Raw genomic sequence first — 21,461 nt, 5'->3', positions numbered from 1 at the left:
TGACTGTAGCACAGCAACTAGAAGTTGTGGTCAGGCTGGTTGCCATTCCTACATGGCAGGGACAGGCAGGTCTCTTAGAACGTGCCTTCACTCTGAGCTCCTCACAGTCTGCTGGGCAACTCAGCCCGGTCACTCATTTATATCACCTGTCAAGTTCTTGAGGCGATGTGAACTTGCTGCTGTTGTTCAAGAAAAGGAAGTTATCTCTCATAAAGAAGCACAACGTCTGTCACTTGATTTTATGAAATCTGGAAGTTCAATTTTTTTCTTAACTGAAGTATGCAGTATGTAAGAAGTAACATATTATGGTTAAGAATAGTTTCTCCTGATGTTTTATAATAAAAATCAACCCTGCTTAGTACAGAGATATCTTAAAAGAGCTCATAAGTAGAAAAATGACATATAGTGAAATTTTCAGATACACAAATTTTAACACATATTATTAAATTATTGAAATTTGTCCTATTTTTAGAAGATGAATTTTTCTTTCTATACAAATTACTTTTATCTTTTTAAACCTAATGACCCATTTGGACATCTTTCATTACTTTAGTGCTATGAAATACAGTGCTACACAGAAAAGTATCTCACAAACAACGGCTATATTTTTAAATTTTTCCAGTGCCAATTTAGATCAAAACATGCAATGATCTCAGGCCAAGAATTTGCAGAGCCACATCATCTTTATATTGTTGTTTTTAATTTTGCTATGATAATGGATGGAATCTCAAACTTCAGAGTTGTAAAATGCCTATGACAAAGTGGGTCCATTCAATTCATTATATATCTTGTTTTTTTTTTTTTTGAGACGGAGTCTTGCTCTGTCACCCAGGCTGGAGTGCAGTGGTACGATCTCTGCTTACTGCAAGCTCTGCCTCCCAGGTTCATGCCATTCTCCTGCCTCAGCCTCTCGAGTAGCTGGGACTAGAGGCGCCTGCCACCATGTCCGGCTAATATTTTGTATTTTTAGTCGAAATGGGGTTCACTGTGTTAGCCAGGATGGTCTCGATCTCCTGACCTTGTGATCTGCCCGCCTTGGCCTCCCAAAGTACAGGGATCATAGGCGTGAGCATATCTTGTTTTTTAAGTTTGAAACATAATGGAACTGCAAGATAGAGAATGTATCACTCAGTAAAATAAAGCATCATACTATAATCTTTAAGAATGAGTAGGCATACCTCCAGGTCGCTATCAGGAGGCGGGGAGGGATTATTTTTCCGGCCTCTTCCTCTGGACTTTGACCCAGAACTCCTACAGGTTCTCTCATCAAGATCTTTGATGGGTGTGGAGGGACTCTGCATGGTATCGAACTCTGCTATAGATAACATGACTTGTGTCAAGAATAGTACTTCATTATTAGATCAAGTATGAGTCTTCATTATTAATTATCTTAACAAATTCCTATACCATAAAACCTCTGTATGGCAAAAAAGAGATTTATAATCCCAAGCACACACAAGTGAGTCAGAACTTTCGTAGTTTACACAAACTCCTACTAGTTTTAATCTGTGATCTATCAAACTTGAATGTCTTTTCTATACCATATGCCTTCAACTTCCTGTCTATACCTTCACCTACATATTTATCTCCATTTAGATATGTCCTCACCTCCTTTTTTGTCACAGTTCAGAGAATGAGATGTCTTCTTCTGGATCAATTCCATCCCTCCACCTGCAAACATGACTCCCAACCCCACCTCCTAGGAAGTCACGCTTCATTAGTCAAACCCTCTCTCATCTTCCCTTAGACCTCCCCCATTTCTTGGGGTCACTGATAAGTTTAAAAGTCCTTCCCTCTGACCTGCATTTCCATCTAGATACTATTTGCTTCCATTTTCTCTTTTAAATAACACTTCTTAAAATAGTACGTACTAGTGCTATATGACAGAAATACCATGTGAGCCACAAATGTGATCTTATATAAAATTTTAAAGGTTTTTATCAGCTATGTTAAAAAAAAGTAAAAAGAGATATGTAAAATTAGTATTACTTATACATTAATTGACCTAATATATCCATGTTATCATATCAGTATGTAATCAATGTGTTAATTGACTCAATATATTCATGTTATCATATCAGTATGTAATCAATATAAAATTATCAATTATATGTTTTACATTTTCTTTTTCATACTAAGTCTTCGAAATGTTGTGCAGCATTCTATGCTTAGAGCAGATCTCAATCTACACCAGCAACGTTACAAGTGCTCAAGAGTCACGTGTGGCCAGTGGCTGCAGCACCGGACAGCACATCTGTCCCCACTTACTGATATCCAATGTATCATAATCTAGCTTCAGTTCACCAAAACACGATAAAAATACTCCTGCTAAGAGTCCCCAGAAATCACCTTGTTGACAAATGCAATAGACAGACTCAGTCCTTGTCTTCCAGGATCTCTGTGCTGTGTGTGATTCTCTTAAACACCACCTCCTCGAAACTACTATTTGACAGCTGATACTGTGCACTCTCCTAGTTCTAGAATCACTCCAATCAGTCCTTCTCCATCGAGAAAACATTGGTTCCTGTACTTTTCCCATTCCTTATGAGCTAGTATGTCAGAATTCCATCGTCTGATCACTGTCCTCACTCCACACAATCTAGGGGACTTAACTCTCTCATGTGTTAATGACCCTATCTGTGATGACTCATACGTAAACCTGTATCTCCAACTAGGCCACGTCCTAAGTTTCAGACTTTTTATCTAATATTTCTGCATGTCCCATAGATACCTAAACTCTGAAATGATTAAAGCTTGTGAGCATGTATGCTAGGAGGTAGAGAGTACTGAGTAGTGGCAAACCTGTGGGAACAATTGTTAAGATAAACTGAGGCAACTGTGAGATACAGTATAACAAGCTGAAGAGTCAGAATTACTACATGAATTCAAGTAATTTTAGTCAATCTCTCTAAATCTCAGTTTCATAGCAGCTTTCTGGATTACTGAGGGATAAATCTGATTTATGTTTAATTTCATTTAAATTATATGTATAAAGCGAAAATTTCTAAGACAGAAGGCAAACTACATTAAATTTAAATTACATGATTTTGAAACGAAAAGATATTATGGCTATCATTTTTTACCATTAAATTTAAAAATTAAAATAAAATAATCCTGAGGACAACCAAGCAGTTATTAATCTAAATAAACAAATCTGAACGAACTAGGCATCACTTTTTCTAAGAAACAGTAATTTTTACATCGCTAACCTCTAACATTTTCTTTGGGAAAAACTGCATGTCAGGACATGATCAAAAAAATATGCCTGTGCTCCAGATATTGTTTGCACTTAAAATATTGCCAGCATAGTTCATTTCATAGGTCTATGTTATCACCTGGGTGAGAGTAGATAGCATAATAATAAGGTTTTTAAGTTATGGGGTTGAATATAGCCTTGTCTTATAGTCAATCATGTTTCACCTTATTTGTATAGGCATTAAATTAGTCTTTAGGTGTCTGAATATACACCAACTTTTAAATAAAATAACATAAAAGTTCCATTTTTAATTATTTTTGAAACAGAATTTTCCTGAGGTTACTATATCCCACAAACCAAATGTCTGCTTTCAAATAAAATGGTGATTAAAATTAACCCTCACTTATAAAGCATGCATTTAAAAAACATTTTGGATGACATTCCATAAAACCTCTCCTTATAGTCATTATAGATCAATTTTCAAGTGTTAACTATCATAAGGCAACTTTGTTCCTGCCACAGTGCAAGAGCTGACAGGACAAAAACTTGAGAAATCCCAATCATGGGTGGTTGTAGGCTGAGTCCATAAAGGAGGAGTTTAGCAGGAATAATTCTGCTATTCAAATGAACTGGGATCCAGTAGCTGTCACAGCATAGGGGTGAAAAGAGCAGAAGAGGAAAGGGAAAAGACTGTGGTTATAGGACGTATCCAGGTTTCAGTAAACCTAAGACTTTATTCCCATTGATGCTTTTCAAATTACTGAAGAATCTTAAAAGGGCTCTAAGAATTTAGACAAAAAATGAGCAGAAGTGTTTTGATGGGGGTAAAGACAGCCTTTTAAGAAAACTATGAAAGGTAACTCTACATTTATTCACCTCTTAGTACATGTCATGCACTGCTCTTTAAAATTTTTTTTTAATTGAAATACGTGTTTGGCTTCATTCACTGCTGTGAGATAATCCATATTCTAGCCTGGGACAGCAGTTGTCCTTTCCTTAATGTGGCTAGAACTTCTTCATGTATATATACTACACTCTATCTATTACAGTGTATCCATTCTGTTGCTGGGCATTTGAGTTATTCACAATTTTAGGTTACTATAAATAAAGCTGCTATATACATTCTTGTACATGTCTTTGTGGATATAAGCTCTTAATTCCTCTTGGGTATGTATACCTGACAATGTGATTCCTGAGTCAGAAGGAAGGCATATGTTCATCTTTGACAGACACTGACCTTTTTTCAGTGTATTACTCTCTTTTCAGTGTATTAATGACCATGCTAACCCATTGCCCATTTTTATTAAAGACAGTATTAATTTACTCTCTTACCACAACGAGAGTTTCCGTTATTCCACATTCTTGTCAATACTTGATATTGTTAGTCTTTTTTATTTTCACCATTTTGGGTGTGTGATGGTATCTCACTGTGGTTTTAATTAGAATTTTCTTGATGAGTAATTATGAAGAATACTTTTTCATGTTTCTTGTTCATTTGATATCTTCTTTTTAATGAAGTAACTGTTAGATCTTTTGCCCATTAAGAAAACTAGGTTGTTTGTCTTTGTCTTATTGATCTGTCAAAGCTCTTTGTTATGAAACATTTTATATATATATATGTATGTCTGTATATATATGTGTGTGTATATATATCTGTGTGTGTATGTGTGTGCGTGTGTGTGTGTGTGTGAGACTCAAACCTTACTCCAACCAGTGAATTAGGTCCTTCATTATTGTCTTTTAATAACGGAGAAACTGGAGAAGAGGGAATTAATTTATCAAAATTAAATAGCTTGTATGATGCAACACTGGTATGATTGCAGAACTCCTGCTTTAACCATTTGGTTATACTTTCTCAGGCAAACAGCAGTGGACTCTTCAGGTTACCAAAAGGTCAAACCTAGATCTGCTTCTACTTATAAAAGAGTCATATAACAACCTAGTAGAGAGAGAGAAAATATTTGCAAACCATACATCTGATAAAAGGGTTAATATCCAAAACACATAACGAACTGAAACGACTCAATAGTAAAAAACAAATAACCCAAATAAAAAATGGGCAATGGGTTGGCATGGTCATCACTCAAAAGAAGACATAAAAATGACAACAGTTGTATGAAAAATGCTCAACATGACTCATCATCAAAGAAATGCAAATTAAAACTACAATGAGATACCACCTCACACCTGTTAAAATGGCTATTATCTAAAAGAGGAAAGATAACAAGTGTAGGAGATGCTGTGGAGGATGAAAATCTTGCACACTGCTGGTAGGAGTGTAAATTAGCACAGCCATTTAGTCTGTTTTCACATGGCTATAAAGAACTACTCGAGAGTGGGTAATTTACAAAGGAAAGAGGTTTAGCTGACTCAGTTCAGCATGGCTGAGGAAGCCTCAGGAGACTTACAATCACAGCAGAAGGGGAAGGGGAAGCAAGGCACCTTCTTCACAAGGCGGCAGGAAGGAGAAGGAAAGCAGAAGGAACTACCAAACATGTATAAAACTGTCAGATTTCATGAGAACTCACTCATTATCATAAGAACAGCATGGAGGAAACTGCCCCATGATTCAATTACCTTCACCTGGTCTCTCCCTTGACACATGGGGATTAGGGGGATTACAATTCAAGATGAGATTTTGGGTGGCGACACAGCCAAACCATATCAGCCATTATAGAAAACACTATGGAAGTTCCTAAAAACAGAACTACTATATGATCCAGCTATCACACCGCTGGGTATATAGCAAAGGAAATGAAATCAGTATGTTGAAGAAATATCCACACTTCCATGTTCACTGCGGCATTATTCACAAGTAGCCAAGATATGGAGTCAACCTAAGTGTTCATCAATGGATAAACGGACAAACGAAATGTGGTGTATGTACATTATGGAATACTGTTTGGCCTTAAAAAAGAAAATCCCGTCATTTGAGACAACAAGGATGAACTTAGAGAACATTATGTTAAGTGAAATAAGCTAAGCTCAGAAAGACAAATACTACATGATCTCATTTACATGTGGAGTGCAAAAAAGTTGAACTCATGGAAGAAGTGAGTAAGATGGTGGTTGCTAAGGGCTGTGTGGCTGGAGAGGGAGACTGGGGAACTGTTGGTCTAAGGACATAAAACTTCAGCTAGACAAGAGGAAGTAAGTTCAAGATATCTATTTTACAACATGTCACTAGAAGAAATAACAATGTACTGTATTTCTAAAAATCACTAAGAGAATAGATTTTCGGGTTTCTCACCACAAAATGATAAGCATGTGAGGTAATGCATACATTAATCAGCTCAATTTAGCCATGTCACAATGTATATGTATTTCAAAACAATGGGTTATACACAAAAGTAGATACAATTTATTTTTAAAGACTCAAACTCCTGGACTCAAGCAATCTTCTTGCCTCAGCTTCCAGAGTAGCTGAGATTACAGGTGTCGATCATTGAGCCGATATATACACTTTTTTATTTGTCAGTTAAACAAGAAATTTTTTAAAAAGTCACATGGGCGTTATATAATTTCTGTGAGATGGAGGGCCAAAGAATTCACTGAAAGAACTTCACAGAAGTAAAAGAGCGTGCCCTGCAAAGGCCATGAGATACATCTGGGCTCCTAGAGCAATAACCCGGGTGGAATTGTACTGACCTCTATTCCTTTTGAAGGTGCTATCCTTTCTACTGATAGAGGGTAAAACCAGGAACTTGAGCTCAACCAGTCATTAAACATTTGTTGACACTTTTTTTTAAAAGGAGAAAGCTGTTAATTCCAGTGCCTCTGCCAAATTTCACTCAGGTAATTGCACAAGGGCATAGCAATGCTACAGGTAGGGAAAATATAAATTGGCAGAGCAGTTGAATGTGGTCCTTTCTATCTAAATCCTCTTGTTAGTTTCCATTAGATGAGTTAGCACTTTGCTTCCCTTCCTTTCCTTACGTGAAATACCATGAAGTTATCAAAAGGCTGCTGTGTTCTGCCTAAGAAATTGGCTTCTTTTCAGAGAGTGAAATGATCTTACTACATCCTTTACTTTTCTGGAGCCCTTGTTAGGTTCAATTAGCTAACGTATTGTAACGTTTGTCAAAGTCTCAGGGTAAAACACAATATTGTTATACAAGACTAACTGTATTTGATCTTAAAGATGTTTAAAATATTTTAAAAGGAGGAGCTATAAAAATATTTCTCATCTTCATGTGCGAATCTGTCCTCAAACTTTCATATACAAATAAAAAATATGATATACCCAATATAAATTTTACCTTAAAGAAGACCTTTGGAAAGATAATGAAGTAAAATGTCTGCTCTTAATCAGCATTGTAGTGTTTCTTTAAATCCACTGTCAAACTGCCTAATAAGGTAAATTAAACAATGGAATGCTATTTGCAATTTCCAAATAACATCAGTCATTACAAAATTGCCCTAGGCTTTTCTTGACCCAATACTATACATGATTGAATAATTATCCTTTAATCAGTACAGTAATGAATAACTGTACCTTTTAAGTTTGGGATATTTAGATCCCACTTTATTTCATTAAGCTTATCTCTAAATCAGAACAACCAGCTGTCTCTTACTGAATATAAGGTATGTTTTCATTATAAAAGTAGAATTCAACAGTAACTGTTCTATGAAAAACTGTGGGTTTCATTTTAGGTTTCTACTTTAAGTCCAAAATGCAGAACCAGTCAACGGGAAATACTTTTCTTGCCCTTGAACTAAATACATCAGATTCCATCAATAATAAAGAAAAATTCCATAGTTATAAACTTGTTTGCTTTTTGGCTGTATGCCAGATCTAAAAAGGCAAAATTAAACTTAAAACTACATTGACTGAAGGTCTGAGGTCATATAATTCTTTAAAGATCCAGACATGTGTGTTGTTACAATTCTGGTTGAGAGAATAATATAGTTATAAGCAGAATTAATTCCTTCTTTAAATTCAACAGACAGTCTAATAAAATCCGAAAATGATGTCAAACTATATTTCTTGGCCTTAGCAACCAATGGAGGCCTGATGAAATTGCAGCATTCTGATAGTGAAAGTCAGAATTCCATATGTGAATGTGTCACATCCAAAGTCACATACTCAGACTATCTACCTGCCTGCATTTAATATATTTAATATGAATAAATAGCTATTTTCAATACTGATTATTCTAATAAGGAAAGTAACCATCTGTGTTTTTCCTGCAGAGAAGCTTTCTTGTGATTATATGGAAATTGGAGCAAAAGCAACATTTTACACAAAGCTCTACATAGCATATACCGTATCTGAGTACACAAATGGGTTTCATTCTTGGTAGCTGTAGTCTAGCAAATTAAAAAAACACCCTGCTGGTCTTGTCCGTCATTCAGTCTCTGATATCTTGATGATTAAATATATCTGTGATTTCATTTTTAAATACTCACCCTACCTTGTTTTCCCCACACATTCATCACTGAGAAAAACCTTCCAATATCTCCCTTCCTAAAGTAACTGCTTGTTAAGCAAGGAATTCTGAAATCATTCATTCTTTGAATGAAAGAAGATCTTTGATGCGATGCAAGTATTGACCCAAAGAGGATCATGACAGATTTGGAACATGTGATTTGGGCTGGGGCTAATGAGTAAGGTGCCTAGGGCACAAAATTTAAGAATGAGTTCCACCTTACATTTTTTGCTCTGGGTGCTTCACTGACCTCACCCTAATCCTGGCCTTGCAAGAGGTACAGATACCCAGGGAGGCTAAGGCTAGCTGAAAAATCCAAAACAGAGAGCCCCAAAGGGACAAGGACCAGAAATTCAAAGGGGCTGTGTGTTCACAGGTAGGAGGATATAAAAGGAAGGTAAGGGGAAAGAAACTAAAATGTAGGGGCATCAAAGACAAGCTGCATCTACTAGACAATTATTCCTTGGACCCACAGGTAAAGATTATGTTCTGAACAGGGAACTACAAATCATGAATGTTATCATTTCATCAATTCATGATATAAACATATCTTGGCTGTTGCTTAAAATATCAGTTTCATTTTTACTTTATGTCCAAATTAGTTTACTTGTTAATATCCCCCATATGACCTACCATTTTCCCTTTCTCACTATTGTAATTACTTGCTTGATCCTTGTCTTGCTTGTTAAATGGAAGCTAAAGGTGTGCAAGGAGCTCATTCACTGCTGAAATACCAGTTTCTAGCACAGTGCTGATACTTAACATGCACTCAATAAACAATCGTTTAATGGCATTGAGTCATCTTGGCCCCACTGGTCCAGTTAAAAAGAGTGTTTTACAGTATTGTGACCATGTTTCCCTATTTTCCCTCCCATCCAAAGCTGAGTAAAAAAGAAGTAGAGATGAATTTGGATCTTGCAAATAACCGAAGGCAGAAAAATATACTTGAACAAATTACTGATATTTTAAAAATTTCTTAACCTCATTTTTCTTAGTGACTTTTGAGAGTTCTTTATATGTTTCTATAATTCCTTTATCAGTATGTGCATTATAAATACTTTCTCCAAATCTATAGCTTGTCTTTTTATTCTTATAACAGTCTTTTGAAGAGCAAAAGTTCTTTACAATTTTTTGAAATCTAATTTTATCTGTTCTTTTCTTGTATGAATTGTGTTTTTAATGTCATATCTATAAAATCTTTATGTAGCCCAGAGTCACAAAGATTTTCACCATTTTTTTCTTCTAGAAGTTTTATAGTTTTAGCTTTTTAGATGTAGGCTTACAGTCCATTTTGAGGTAATTTTTGTATACAAGTTGAGATTCTTTCCTCTTTTGCACATAGATGTCCAATTGTTCCAGCACCATTTGTTTAAAAAGACTGGCCTTTGTATCCTGATTCAAAAATCTGCTTTCTAGCATAAATACGCCTCTGTTTCTGGACTCTCCATTGTGTTTCATTGCTCTATGCGTCTATCCTTTCACATTCCCTTGATTACTGTACATTATAAGTCTTTAAATCAGGTAATCTGAGTCTTCAAACTTTGTTCTTATTTTTAAAAATAGTTTTGACTATTCTAATTCATCCACCTTTCCTTGTGATTTTAGAACCATCTCAATAATTTCTCCAAAAAGTCCTGGAACTTTTCTTAGGATTATGCTGAGTCTCTGTTAAATTTGCTTTTAACTTTAAATACTTCAGCTGTGTCAAATTATGTGTAGCAAATGCAATTTGAATACTGCAAGTTTCAGATAATGAAACACACAACGGATTTTAAATACACACTGATCACACAAAGACATTAAACTACCTACCACTGATTCTACAAATCCCAGGAATGTAGGAAATGTTCACTGGCTAGAGCTACTAACAACTTACAAAGGCGAAGGGCTTATGCAGTCTCTTTAGCATAAAGGAAATAATATCAGTCATACTCAAGGAAGATAATATTACAACTTTGTTGCAAGTTCTTCACAAAATGAATAATGAGTCTGGTAAAAGCTCCATATTTATATGTACACCATCATTTAGAGATTAAAATCGCCTATCTGTCCCATATCTAAAAGAAGGATCTTCTGGAATGCCAGAAGAGCCTCATTTTATACAGTCATGCTACCACAGATTAAACATCAGCACAATTATCTGAGAGCTTTCAGCCATGTTTTCGGAATGTCCACTTTCTCCATTTTACTAGATACTGCAAAACATATAAAAGTATTTCACCTGGGTGAAGATCTGTACCTGGTTGGTTAGTCAGTCCTGGGAGAGATTCCTGCAACTGGTAAGTAGAGGTTGAAGAGGGTGTGCCATCGGCTGTGTTATTTGATGTCATATACGCTCCATACGTTGATGCTGAATAATACTGTGCATACTGGTTTTGGCCAAAGGCTGTATAGGATGGATAATCCTGAAACAATAATTGAGATGTGTGTGTTTGAAAGAGAAATTACTCTTTAATACTCTCCAAAGAAAACCAGTCATTACAGTAACTGAAACATTAGTACTCAGCCCCGTTTGTTTCTGAGTCCACAGCTTTGAGGTGCTCCTAATGAGCAGAGACTACTTGGTGGGCATCTCTTACAAGCATATAGTAGTGAAATACCCTATTGTTTTGGCAAACCAGGTCCAGTATACAAATTTTAATGTGATTAAAGTTAGCATATGCTTCACTTTGCTCCTGATAATTACTTATTCAAGGATTTACATCATCAAGACCTACGTGTTTGAAGAGGAAAGAAGGAGATGGAATCAGTTCATATTCACAAAATCAGTTCTTACATATCTTCTAACACTACCAGCAAGGAGTTGGGGCTGCCCCTCCTAGACTCCACAAAGACCTCAGTCTGCATTTTTGTGATTTTTGTTCCTTTCTGGGCTACCACTGACAATTCTGTTTTCTTGGAAGGAGGTAAAAAGTAAATAAAAGGAGATGAATATGACTTTTTTTTTTTTTTTTAACCCAGCCTCTCACAAACTATATGACACCTGAGGCCTTGACTTAAAGTCTTTAGTGAACTTTTCAATTATTTAGTTTCCCTCCTTTGTTACAGAGATAAACGAAAGCACTGAATCAACACCCTTGACCTGCTTTTTATTAAAAAATTTTAAGAACCTTAAAATGACGATAAAGACCCTTCAAAATCCTTTTACATAGTAGGATGATGAGTAAGGAATTGTTGTGATAACTGGTGTTTAATATATCTAGCATGTGTCAGCCCAAAATGTTATCAGTGATGACAAATCCTTGGTCATCACCGATAACATGAAGATCCCCCGATGAAATGTGTTCCAAAGGACACAAAGATCTACATTTGATGTGGTTTCCAAAAAATAAAAGAAATAATCTTTATAAGTAAATATGTATACTATCATAAAGGATTAGGTAATATGGCAGAAAACTAAAATTCTATTAGTCTGAAAATTCAAGATCCAATGTTTCCCACTACCACTTGTGAGCCAAGAACAAAAACCTCATCATATCTAAACAAAGTTCTTAGCAATATCTCTCAAAGTAAAACAGTGATAGCAGAGGTTTACATAGTGCTTGCTCTGTATCAAGACACTGTTCTAAGGGCTCAAATATATTTACTCATTTAATCCTCATAATCTCTTATGTGGTCTTAATACTATATTCATTTTACATTGAAGGGGACTAAGGCACAGAGTGGTTAAGTGATTTGCACAAGGTCACACAGCTAGTAAGTTTCAGAGCTAGATTTGAACCCAGAGTGCCTAAGTCAAACATCTGTGCTGAAGAGCTCTGTTAGCCTACTAATTCCTGCAGAAGAAGATGAGGTTACATACTGGAAAGGTCCAGACTATTCCCCACTGGGGAATATAATGTCTTTTCATATTCAAACGTATCTCAAAGATCTCCCTTTCTTTTTCATTTCCACTGTCGTCCCCCTTGTCCAAGCTCCCTTTTCTTCCTGTTGCAGGCAATGTATTCATTTTTAAATTTATCTCCTCTTTCCATTTTTGACTTTCTCCAAAGACCTTGGTGGTAGAGTTATCTTCTCAAAACATAAATTAAATGATGTAATTTTCTTGCTCAAAATCTCATCATAGCCTCCCACTGGGCTTGGAATAGAATCCAAATTCCTTATTGTAAACCACCAGGCCTTACGTGAGTAGGCCCCCACCTATCTCTGCAAATGTGTTTCCGCACTTGCCCCTCATGCACTAACTAAACTCCAGCCTTTTTTTTTTTTTTTTTTTTTAGTTCAGTGACACACCAAGTCTTCCATCCGTCGGGGATTTGGTACACGCTGCTTTCTTTGCCTGAAACACCACTGCCCTCCTTCACCTAACTCTTAGAAGTCTTGGCCTAAATGTGGTTTCCATAGAGAAGCCTTATATAAAACCTCCCCTATTCAAAATTATACTTCAGTTGATATTTTAACAGACCCTGTTCTCTTCCTAAATCTGTATTTGTGTGTTTACTGGTTTATTGTCTGTTTGTCCCAGTAGGCTGTAAGCTCCATGAGGCAGGAATCATATCTGATCCACTCCGGCCCCACCTTCGTGTACCCCAGTATACAGACCAATTCCTAACACTTAATGGGCACTCAATAGGTATTAGCCAAAACAACAAACTGGTGCTCAGGCCATGGTCCCAAATACAGATTACATTTTATATTGTGATCCATTGTATTTAAATCTTCACAGATTTTCGGATCTGTTTTATGATTAACTGTTTTTAAATAAACGTTTTTTTCCTTTAAAAATCTTTTCTTAATCCTCCCAAATAGAGGCAGAGTAGTTTTTCCCTTATAGTACAACTCTACCTAGTGTATATTTCTGTTATAATATTCACTATATCTCACTCTCTGTCCATCTTATTTTCATATTTGTTTCTTTCAGAGGACTGAATCCTTCTAAAGAGCAGGAAACAATGACTTACCAGTTTCGAATCTTCAATCCCTAGCCAAAAATCTAACACATAGCAAGTACTTAATAAATGCTTGTTGGACCAATAAATAAACGTGTAAAATCAAGTTACAAAAAATTTCTCAATTAAAAAAAATAAAATGTATATACTGGTTCTGATGTTTCGTGTTTTAAGACATCGTTTTTCTAACTAATGCTAAAATTACAGTTTAATCCTATCAAAATATTATTATTCCACACTATTTTAACGATCAAAATTTCCTTTCTGCCTTTTGTTATATCAATAAAACTAAAATAAAGTGATAAAATTCCTTCAGTAAATCTAAAAAGTAAGCACTTGTACAGTAACTTACATTTTAGAATACATAAATGTCTAGCAATTATACTAAAGTAAAATACTGCATTGCCAGACCAGAAGTCAGCCACTCTTCAATCTCAACTACTTCGAATGTGGCTGAAAAGAAAAAAATATGGACAAAAGATTTGGAAGTGTCAACATAAATCACTAATTCATCTCACTCTAAGCTGATTCACTCATTTAGGGACATTCACTCTTGTTTCATGCATAATTCTAACATGCTAGATTTTAAAACTCACAAAAATATTAAGAAAACATAATTAGAAGGAGGACTAAAGACTACCAGAGGCAGGCACAGTGACAAAAGCAAAAAGTTGCAGCTGTCAGGAAAGTGGGAATCAAACATTAAAAGTATTCATAAAACTAAAACATAGAAAAATTATTTAAAAGCCAACAGTAGTCTTTGAGGCATTTTGTTTAGTAACAAAGGACACTTTTTAGGACTGAAAATGTTATATAGTATGTAGCATAATCCTATAACTGACTTTAATCAATTAATACTGATTCAACCAATTAATATTCATTATAATAACTGCTTTATCAAGAAAAATAAAATTGTGTTTAGTAGTATTTTAAGATAACAGAAAATATCCAATACATTTTGTAATTCCATGCCAAATGATTAAAACAACTACAGTATAAATGTTTAAAACACAAACGTTTAACAATCAAAAAATCTAAAATAGCCAGAATAATACATATTCCAAGAATTCTAGATAGGTAATTTTTTACTATCCTGAAATGCTATAATAATTTTTAAATAAAGAAACCTTATCCTGGGAGGGTACACACATATATGGCAACCCGAGTACTCTTCAAAAATCTGAAATACATATAAAAAGCATAAACACAAAAAGCTACTATACCTGTTGTGAACCACTGAAATTCGTTGAATTGGAAACTGAATTATTTGCATAAATAGTAGATGACGGTGCAAAACTAGAACCTACAGGTAAAAAACAAACTGCATTTTAAAAGTATTCCTTGTAAAATGATAAAAATATTTCATTTCGCAGAATTCTTTAAGAGAAACACTTTGAAATTTGTCATGAAGACAGTGAAATTTGAAGTTGAGACATTTATACAGAAAATAGGCTTAGCTCTCTCGCTCTTGTAACAGCTGGTAAACCCTTTCCTGTTGAATCTGTTGAGCTAAACAGAAGCACATGGGAACAGTCTTCATAAGGAGTGAGGCTAACATTCAAGGGTTAAGAGTCTAGAAGTGCAGGGGTACGCAAATGATAAAATCTTACACAGACTAAGACTGCCTCCAGGAAATTACTGGAACTTTCAAATCATATCAACTGCATTTACGTACAAAAAAAAAATCACTTGAGTTTAACATTTGTACAGGGTTTTTAGCGTGGGAAATAAACATACAGAACCCCATTTAGCAACTCCCTGTACTTTTGTTCCCTTTGTCTTTTCTTTAGAACAAAAATAGCTGTGAATTAGGGTTCAGACTCAAGGGAGAACTGTTTATACTACACAAACCTAGGGTTTGAGGGCCTTCTAAAACTTTACTGCAAGGTCTGATATTTAATGATTTCTCGAATCACGGCAAAAACAAGTGAGCTGCCAATTATAGGTTTCCTAAAAAAAAAAGTCCTTATGGAATGTGCTTGTCAAAAAGTAAAATGAAAGGTTATTGAGGTAGCTGATTACTTGTTTTATCAATGTGTTTTGACTAGTCATGTGTTATGTAATCAATGCCACTGACCTGACCTGGAATAGCCAATATGAAAGTATTTGTGAAAAAAATAAAAATACTGTCTGTCACAGGGCTAACTGAAGCTGTATGAATTTTTGAGGCTACAGCATGCATTCAAATATGTTTCGACCTACATTCTAGGAAAAAAGAGCACTGTTATTCCAGCCAAATGTATCTAAATAATTATTTCATTTGAATCAATTGACCAAAATGTCATACCAGTTGGTTCAAATATGTTAATATAGCCCCAAATTTGTGATTTTCAGTACAGACAAAATGACAGATAGTAACCAGCTTTTAAAGTTTTTACTATGTCACTAAAATTCTTTTGGCAACTATTGCATTAAGATACAACATGGCTAGGCGTGGTGGCTCATGCCTGTAATCCCAGCACTTTGGGAGGCCATGGCAGGTGGGTCACCTGAGATCAGGAGTTCGAGACCAGCCTGATCAACACGGTGAAACCCCTTCTCTACTAAAAATACAAAAATTAGCCAGGCATAGTGGTGCACACCTGTAATCCCAGCTCTCAGGAGGCTGAGGCAGGAGAATCGCTTGAACCTGGGAGGCAGAAGTTGAAAGTTAGCTGAGATGGCGCCATTGCTCTCCAGCCTGGACAACAGAGCCAGACTCCATTATCAAAAAAACAAAAAACAAAGAACAACAACAAAAAGATAAAACACAATTTTAATAGGAGTCTAAAATTAAAAGAAATGTAATGATCCTATATGCCTCTATGGAGGATTGGCGAGTAAATATTATATAATAGTCCTGTTAAGCAATATATTATCAATAGGAGAGAGGAATTTTAGGAATGAACAAAAAATCCTCAATTGGTCAATGATAAATGGAACTTAGAAAAGAGCTAATTCAAGTTTAAGTATAATCAAAACAGCACTACATACTTCAAGAATACTGAAAAGAAAATACTGGTTTGTGCTACAGATCTTTTAAATTGCTTAAGTAGACGCCAAACGTGTGGCTGACCTGGTGTCTGGCTTGGAAGTTGCTTTGCTTGGACTTGGTTTCCTGCTGATGTTACTCAGCTTAAACTTAAGTATTTAAGTTTGGTATAGGCCCTGTTTCCTGAGGTATACTCAACCATTTCATCATGTTTCTGTCTAGTTATCTGTCTTTCTTTAGAAATTGTGTGAGCTGTGATAAAGCTTAAAACTGTCTTCAAGATCGGATATTCCTAGTCTGAAGCCAGTGAGTCTCACTCAAAGAATGAGTTCTCCCAAAACATGTTTCATGTGTAGCTACTTACCCGGCATTTGGTAAGAGTAAGGTGTCTGGCCCGGCTGTGGGGTAGAAAACCCTGGGCTGTAACTGAGGCAGCCACTCTGTAACGGGGACTGAGTTTGGGAAAGTCCACTCTCTGTCTTGATGGCTGGCAACATCACACCCAAATCTGTTCAGAAAAATGATTGTGCAAACCATTTAATTAGTAAGATGATTTTCCTTCTAAAGTGTAACCTACAATAGAACACAAAGCTACCAGCCAGCAGGATCACCTGCCTATAACCAAAGAAGAAGATAGAAGATGTGAAATACCGTAAGTGGGCAGGCTGTAGGGCTGTCCTGTCTGTGAGTAGGCTGTGTAGACGGCTGGCTGCTGCATCCCCGAATACTGAGTCTGGCCTGCATATGCAGACATTGTTTGAGCTGCTGGTGTAGAAAGAATGTGTGGATAGGGCCTAAATATCAGAAAAATAGCATTACTGTGGCAACAAAGACTGTGTATTAATTTAGACAGCCTAGATTCAGTGAAACCCTATAATATCCAGGACGTAATCCTCTTTATCCGTAATTTTAACAATATAGGAAAAAACAACAGTCTGAATGTCAGGAGTTCAGGCTCTGCTACAAGCCAGTCTAGTGACCACAGACAAATGATTTAAACTCCCTACGTCTATACCACATCTGTAAAAGCAGAAATTTGATTTAAATATTATACCTAGTGTCTCTTCCAGGTCTATAATTCTTGCTCATATCTGAAATCGCACTCCAGTTAATATGTAGATGAGGAAAATGGAGCACACGCTAGCTTTATTAGTATGCTCATGAGCAAATTCACACTCACCATGAGTGACTTAATGCTATGCAAAGACTACAAAAGTCTATTTAAAAGCCGTACTAAGAATTTGCTCCCAAGAATCAGAAATTTAAAAAAAGAAAAAGAAAGGCAGGAAGCTTCCAAAAAAAAAAAAAAAGGAACATCATTCCTTTCATCATGCCACATTTTACATCATGTTCTCCATTGGATAGCCAACCTCCAGTCTATATATATGTAAAGGCAGACATTCTAGATGCTGCAGAAAATAACATACTATATTTAAATGTGTATGTATCAGCAATACACAATCTTGGCACGTCTGGCTGATTCCAAACCAATTCAGATATACACCCAATATAGTTAAACTTAAGAAATATCTACGACTGTCCTCAATAAAGTGACTATATTAGTTATAAAAAACAATAAAGCATATTCTCCAAAAATATGTTTATTAGAACTGGAAATCCAACAAAAGAATTTCAATGATGGAATTAATTATGAAGTGTTGACATTTAGATAAAATGTAATCTCTTGAGATTTTTTAACCAGCCAGCATTTTTGAATTTGAATTAAAATGCAATGTATTCTAATTTGAGCTTGATATTTTTCTCAAGGTATATATAAATATTCAAGGGAATTATCAAGATAAACGTGGGTGTCTCTATTTCAAATTTGTACAGGATATTTATCTACATATTTAATCTATCCAAGCATTATCCAACTAACTATAATACATGTATAGACATAAATGTTTGCCAATTTAAACTTGTCAAATTGTGTGAATACAGATAATAAAGATAATGCTGGAAAAAATTTCTAATAAAACAGAAAGAATCTACTGACCACTTACTTGGAAGGATACAGCTGTGGGGAATACTGATGTGCTGATCTGGGGCTGTAGCCACTACTTGTAATTACTGTAAGACACAAAAATACCAGTGCACCAAAGGTTGCTTCATAAATACATTTCACTAGAGTGAACATAACAAATTTGAAGAAATTACCGTGTTAAACACGTTTCCAAAAATTCATTTTCTAAAAAGAAACAGTTGCCTAAACACTTTCTCCTAATTAAACTGCTTTGAGTTTTGTGCAAAAAGCATGATATAAACATTTGTCTCACAAATCATTCCCTCTATCACTCTTCCACTCCATTTTCTCAAATCATTAGCATGCTCTTATATATTAATATGCTATGAATAAATATCTTTGATTACAGGGTAATTAAGCTTTCATAATATAAAAGTAAATTTTTAAAATTTGCAAACTTTACATTTTAAAATGCCAAATATGATGGCAGTATGTACATATCGCTCTTCCTCCATATTTGTTCTAATTGAAATACAATACAAAATAAGAAGAGTGTGATGTTCCAAACTTCGTTTTCTAACAGTACAATACGATTGTATTCTATTTCCTCTCATTTTACCAATCAGATGAACAATTAAAAATGCAGTCTAAAACATTCCAGTAATAATTAAAGAAAGCACAGGTGATTTCTTTAAAACATAATCACAAAATGCAGTAGCAATTATATTTACAAATAAACTTTGAACTATTAGAGATAATACTTTTCTGAGAAGAACTTAAAGGTGAAAGTCAGGTCCTATTAACAGTTCATCCAAACATGGAGCCCCAAACTGGAATATATCCAAAAGCTTGGAAGTTTCTCTTTCCTTTAACTATCTGCCTTAACTAAGACAGATGTTTTGCAAATATATGGACTCTAAAGTGTGAGCCAGTTCCCTTAGAGCCAATCCACACTGCGTGAGCACACAGAGTGTCTTTATTGGGCCATCTGCTGTTCATTCACTTTTCAAAAAGATTAAAGCAGTACACAATGCAGTGCTGGAATTAGTTTAGTCTAATCAATCATAGTTATACTTCAAAGTACTATGTCCTTTCTAAGTTGTTCATAATAATTCTGGAGCTAAACTTTTAGAATTGTAAAAGTGACAAATAGGTTTAGGTTGCTAACTATTTTATGAAACAAGATATATTTCTATATATATCACAAGTACCCTTGTGATGTGCTTCACAAACACACAAAATTTAATGTGTTTAAAATGCTATTTTGCCTATAAGCTCTGAATATGGAAAGAATATTTTCATTTTCATAGCAATAATACAGTAAGTATATTTTTAAGAAAATTATCAATTTTGAAAATCATCAAATTTGTCTAAAGGTGTTATTTCTAAATATTTTCAGCAACCCAAACTTAACTGAATTTGATATGTATCGAAAATAAATTGAACCAATAAACTATTAATTTTCTACATATTTATTAAAACTTAATGTTTTAAAATTTTCAAATCAACTTAATGAAAACAGACTCTTTTTTCTACTACACAATGGGCATTAAATGTACATTTCATAATAATAGTGTTATTCCAAAGATAGTCATTCTAATTTATCAATTCACAATACCAAATACTCTAACAGAAATATAGTTAAATGAGGCTTAATTATATATTCTTTCATCTCTTCTTTACAGAATTTCTCCTTGGTACACTCAAGATTTGGGCCATACTAACTAGTTACGATGAATATTATGAAATAGAAGGCTTTTCCAAAGAGACACTGAATAATGAAGATAAATATTCATTATAGTAACGTCTAATAAATAAGACATAGATCAAAATTACACATTTCAGAAAAAACCCATATACACGAACTCAATTCTGAATATACAGGATGTTTCTTCTAATGATAAAACTAAACATCATTAGAATAATGTACTCACAACACTATAAAGGCTCAACTAAACTTTACAATTTTCTATTAACGTCTATATGTTCATTTTCTAAATAGAACACAAAACCTTACACTCAGAAAACTACGATGTTCACGTAGGAAAGTTTATGCTTCTTTACTAAAATACATACATTTTGTTCTAATTCAGAAATTTGCAGATAACTGAAAAGAACAACAAAATTGGATTAAAGTGAGTGGAAATTATGCAGATCAAAGTAAAGACTGCTCTCACAAAGGGCAACCTCATTTCCGGAATGATTTCTGGAATATCTTGTACAAACTTGAAAGACCTTTGTTTTATTCCCCACTGTCATTTGATTAATCATAAACATTACCCAATATACTCATTACATTCCATCATTTCTGTATACAACAGTAAGCAAACCAGCTTGTTTTTGAAATGCCCTGAAAATTAATTTAAATAAATGTTTAATGTCTACTGTCAGTTTCTCTGGTGGTGTCAAAGCAATTTTAAGGTTTCATTCTTATTATCATGCCATCTTAGATTGGTGACTCTCAATGGGATGAGAAGTGGGTGGGGGTGAGAATTTTGCCTGTCAGGGGACATTTAAACAGTCTGGATACATTCTTGGTTGTCTTTAGTAAGACATCTTTGGTTGCTTCTTCAGTAAAGAAGCATCTGGGGGAGTGTTGCTGGCATTCTGGGATAGATGCAGCCAAACATCTTACAGTGCAGAGGACAGCTTTCCCACACTAAATAATCAGCCCGAGTCTTTCACAGTGCTGATGTTGATAATCCCTGCCCTGGATCACTGCTGTGGAATAAAACTTTCCACAGAGTTGGAAATGTTCTGTATCTGAGCTGTCCAATATGGTAGCTGCTAACCACATGCAGCTGTTAAACACTTGAAATGTGTTTAAACTTGAAAATTCAGTTAAATTTTGGTTGCTGAAAATATTGAGAACTTAACACCTCTAGTCATACTTAATGATTTTCAAAATGTATTAATATTATTGAAAATATACTTACTGCATTATTGCTGTGAAAATGAAAATAAAAAACAAAATTTTTAATTTTATCAAATTTTAATAACTACATATGGCTAG

General features: G+C 34.9%; 1 protein-coding gene across 16 annotated transcripts in view; it reads right to left on the bottom strand.

Moving 5' to 3' along the window:
• Positions 1–21,461, bottom strand: part of LOC105465636 (EYA transcriptional coactivator and phosphatase 4) — a 280,315-nt gene that overhangs the window by 43,994 nt on the left and 214,860 nt on the right. For 9 of the 16 annotated variants that reach the window (XM_011714173.3, XM_011714183.3, XM_011714174.3 and 6 more), the window contains 6 exons: positions 18,489–18,555; positions 17,137–17,279; positions 16,850–16,993; positions 14,738–14,817; positions 10,847–11,030; positions 1,179–1,315 (listed from right to left, as the gene is read on the bottom strand). In XM_011714173.3, the coding sequence (XP_011712475.2) occupies positions 1,179–1,315; positions 10,847–11,030; positions 14,738–14,817; positions 16,850–16,993; positions 17,137–17,279; positions 18,489–18,555 (755 nt within the window). The remainder of the gene's footprint in view (positions 1–1,178; positions 1,316–10,846; positions 11,031–14,737; positions 14,818–16,849; positions 16,994–17,136; positions 17,280–18,488; positions 18,556–21,461) is intronic. The other 7 variants (XM_011714178.3, XM_011714189.3, XM_011714177.3 and 4 more) reach the window with 3 other exon arrangements.

The sequence above is a fragment of the Macaca nemestrina genome, chromosome 5, assembly GCF_043159975.1.
Source record: "Macaca nemestrina isolate mMacNem1 chromosome 5, mMacNem.hap1, whole genome shotgun sequence".
Classification (NCBI taxonomy): domain Eukaryota; kingdom Metazoa; phylum Chordata; class Mammalia; order Primates; family Cercopithecidae; genus Macaca; species Macaca nemestrina.
The sequence above is the reverse complement of the archived record's forward strand: the minus strand, read 5'-3'. Positions and strand labels throughout refer to the sequence as shown.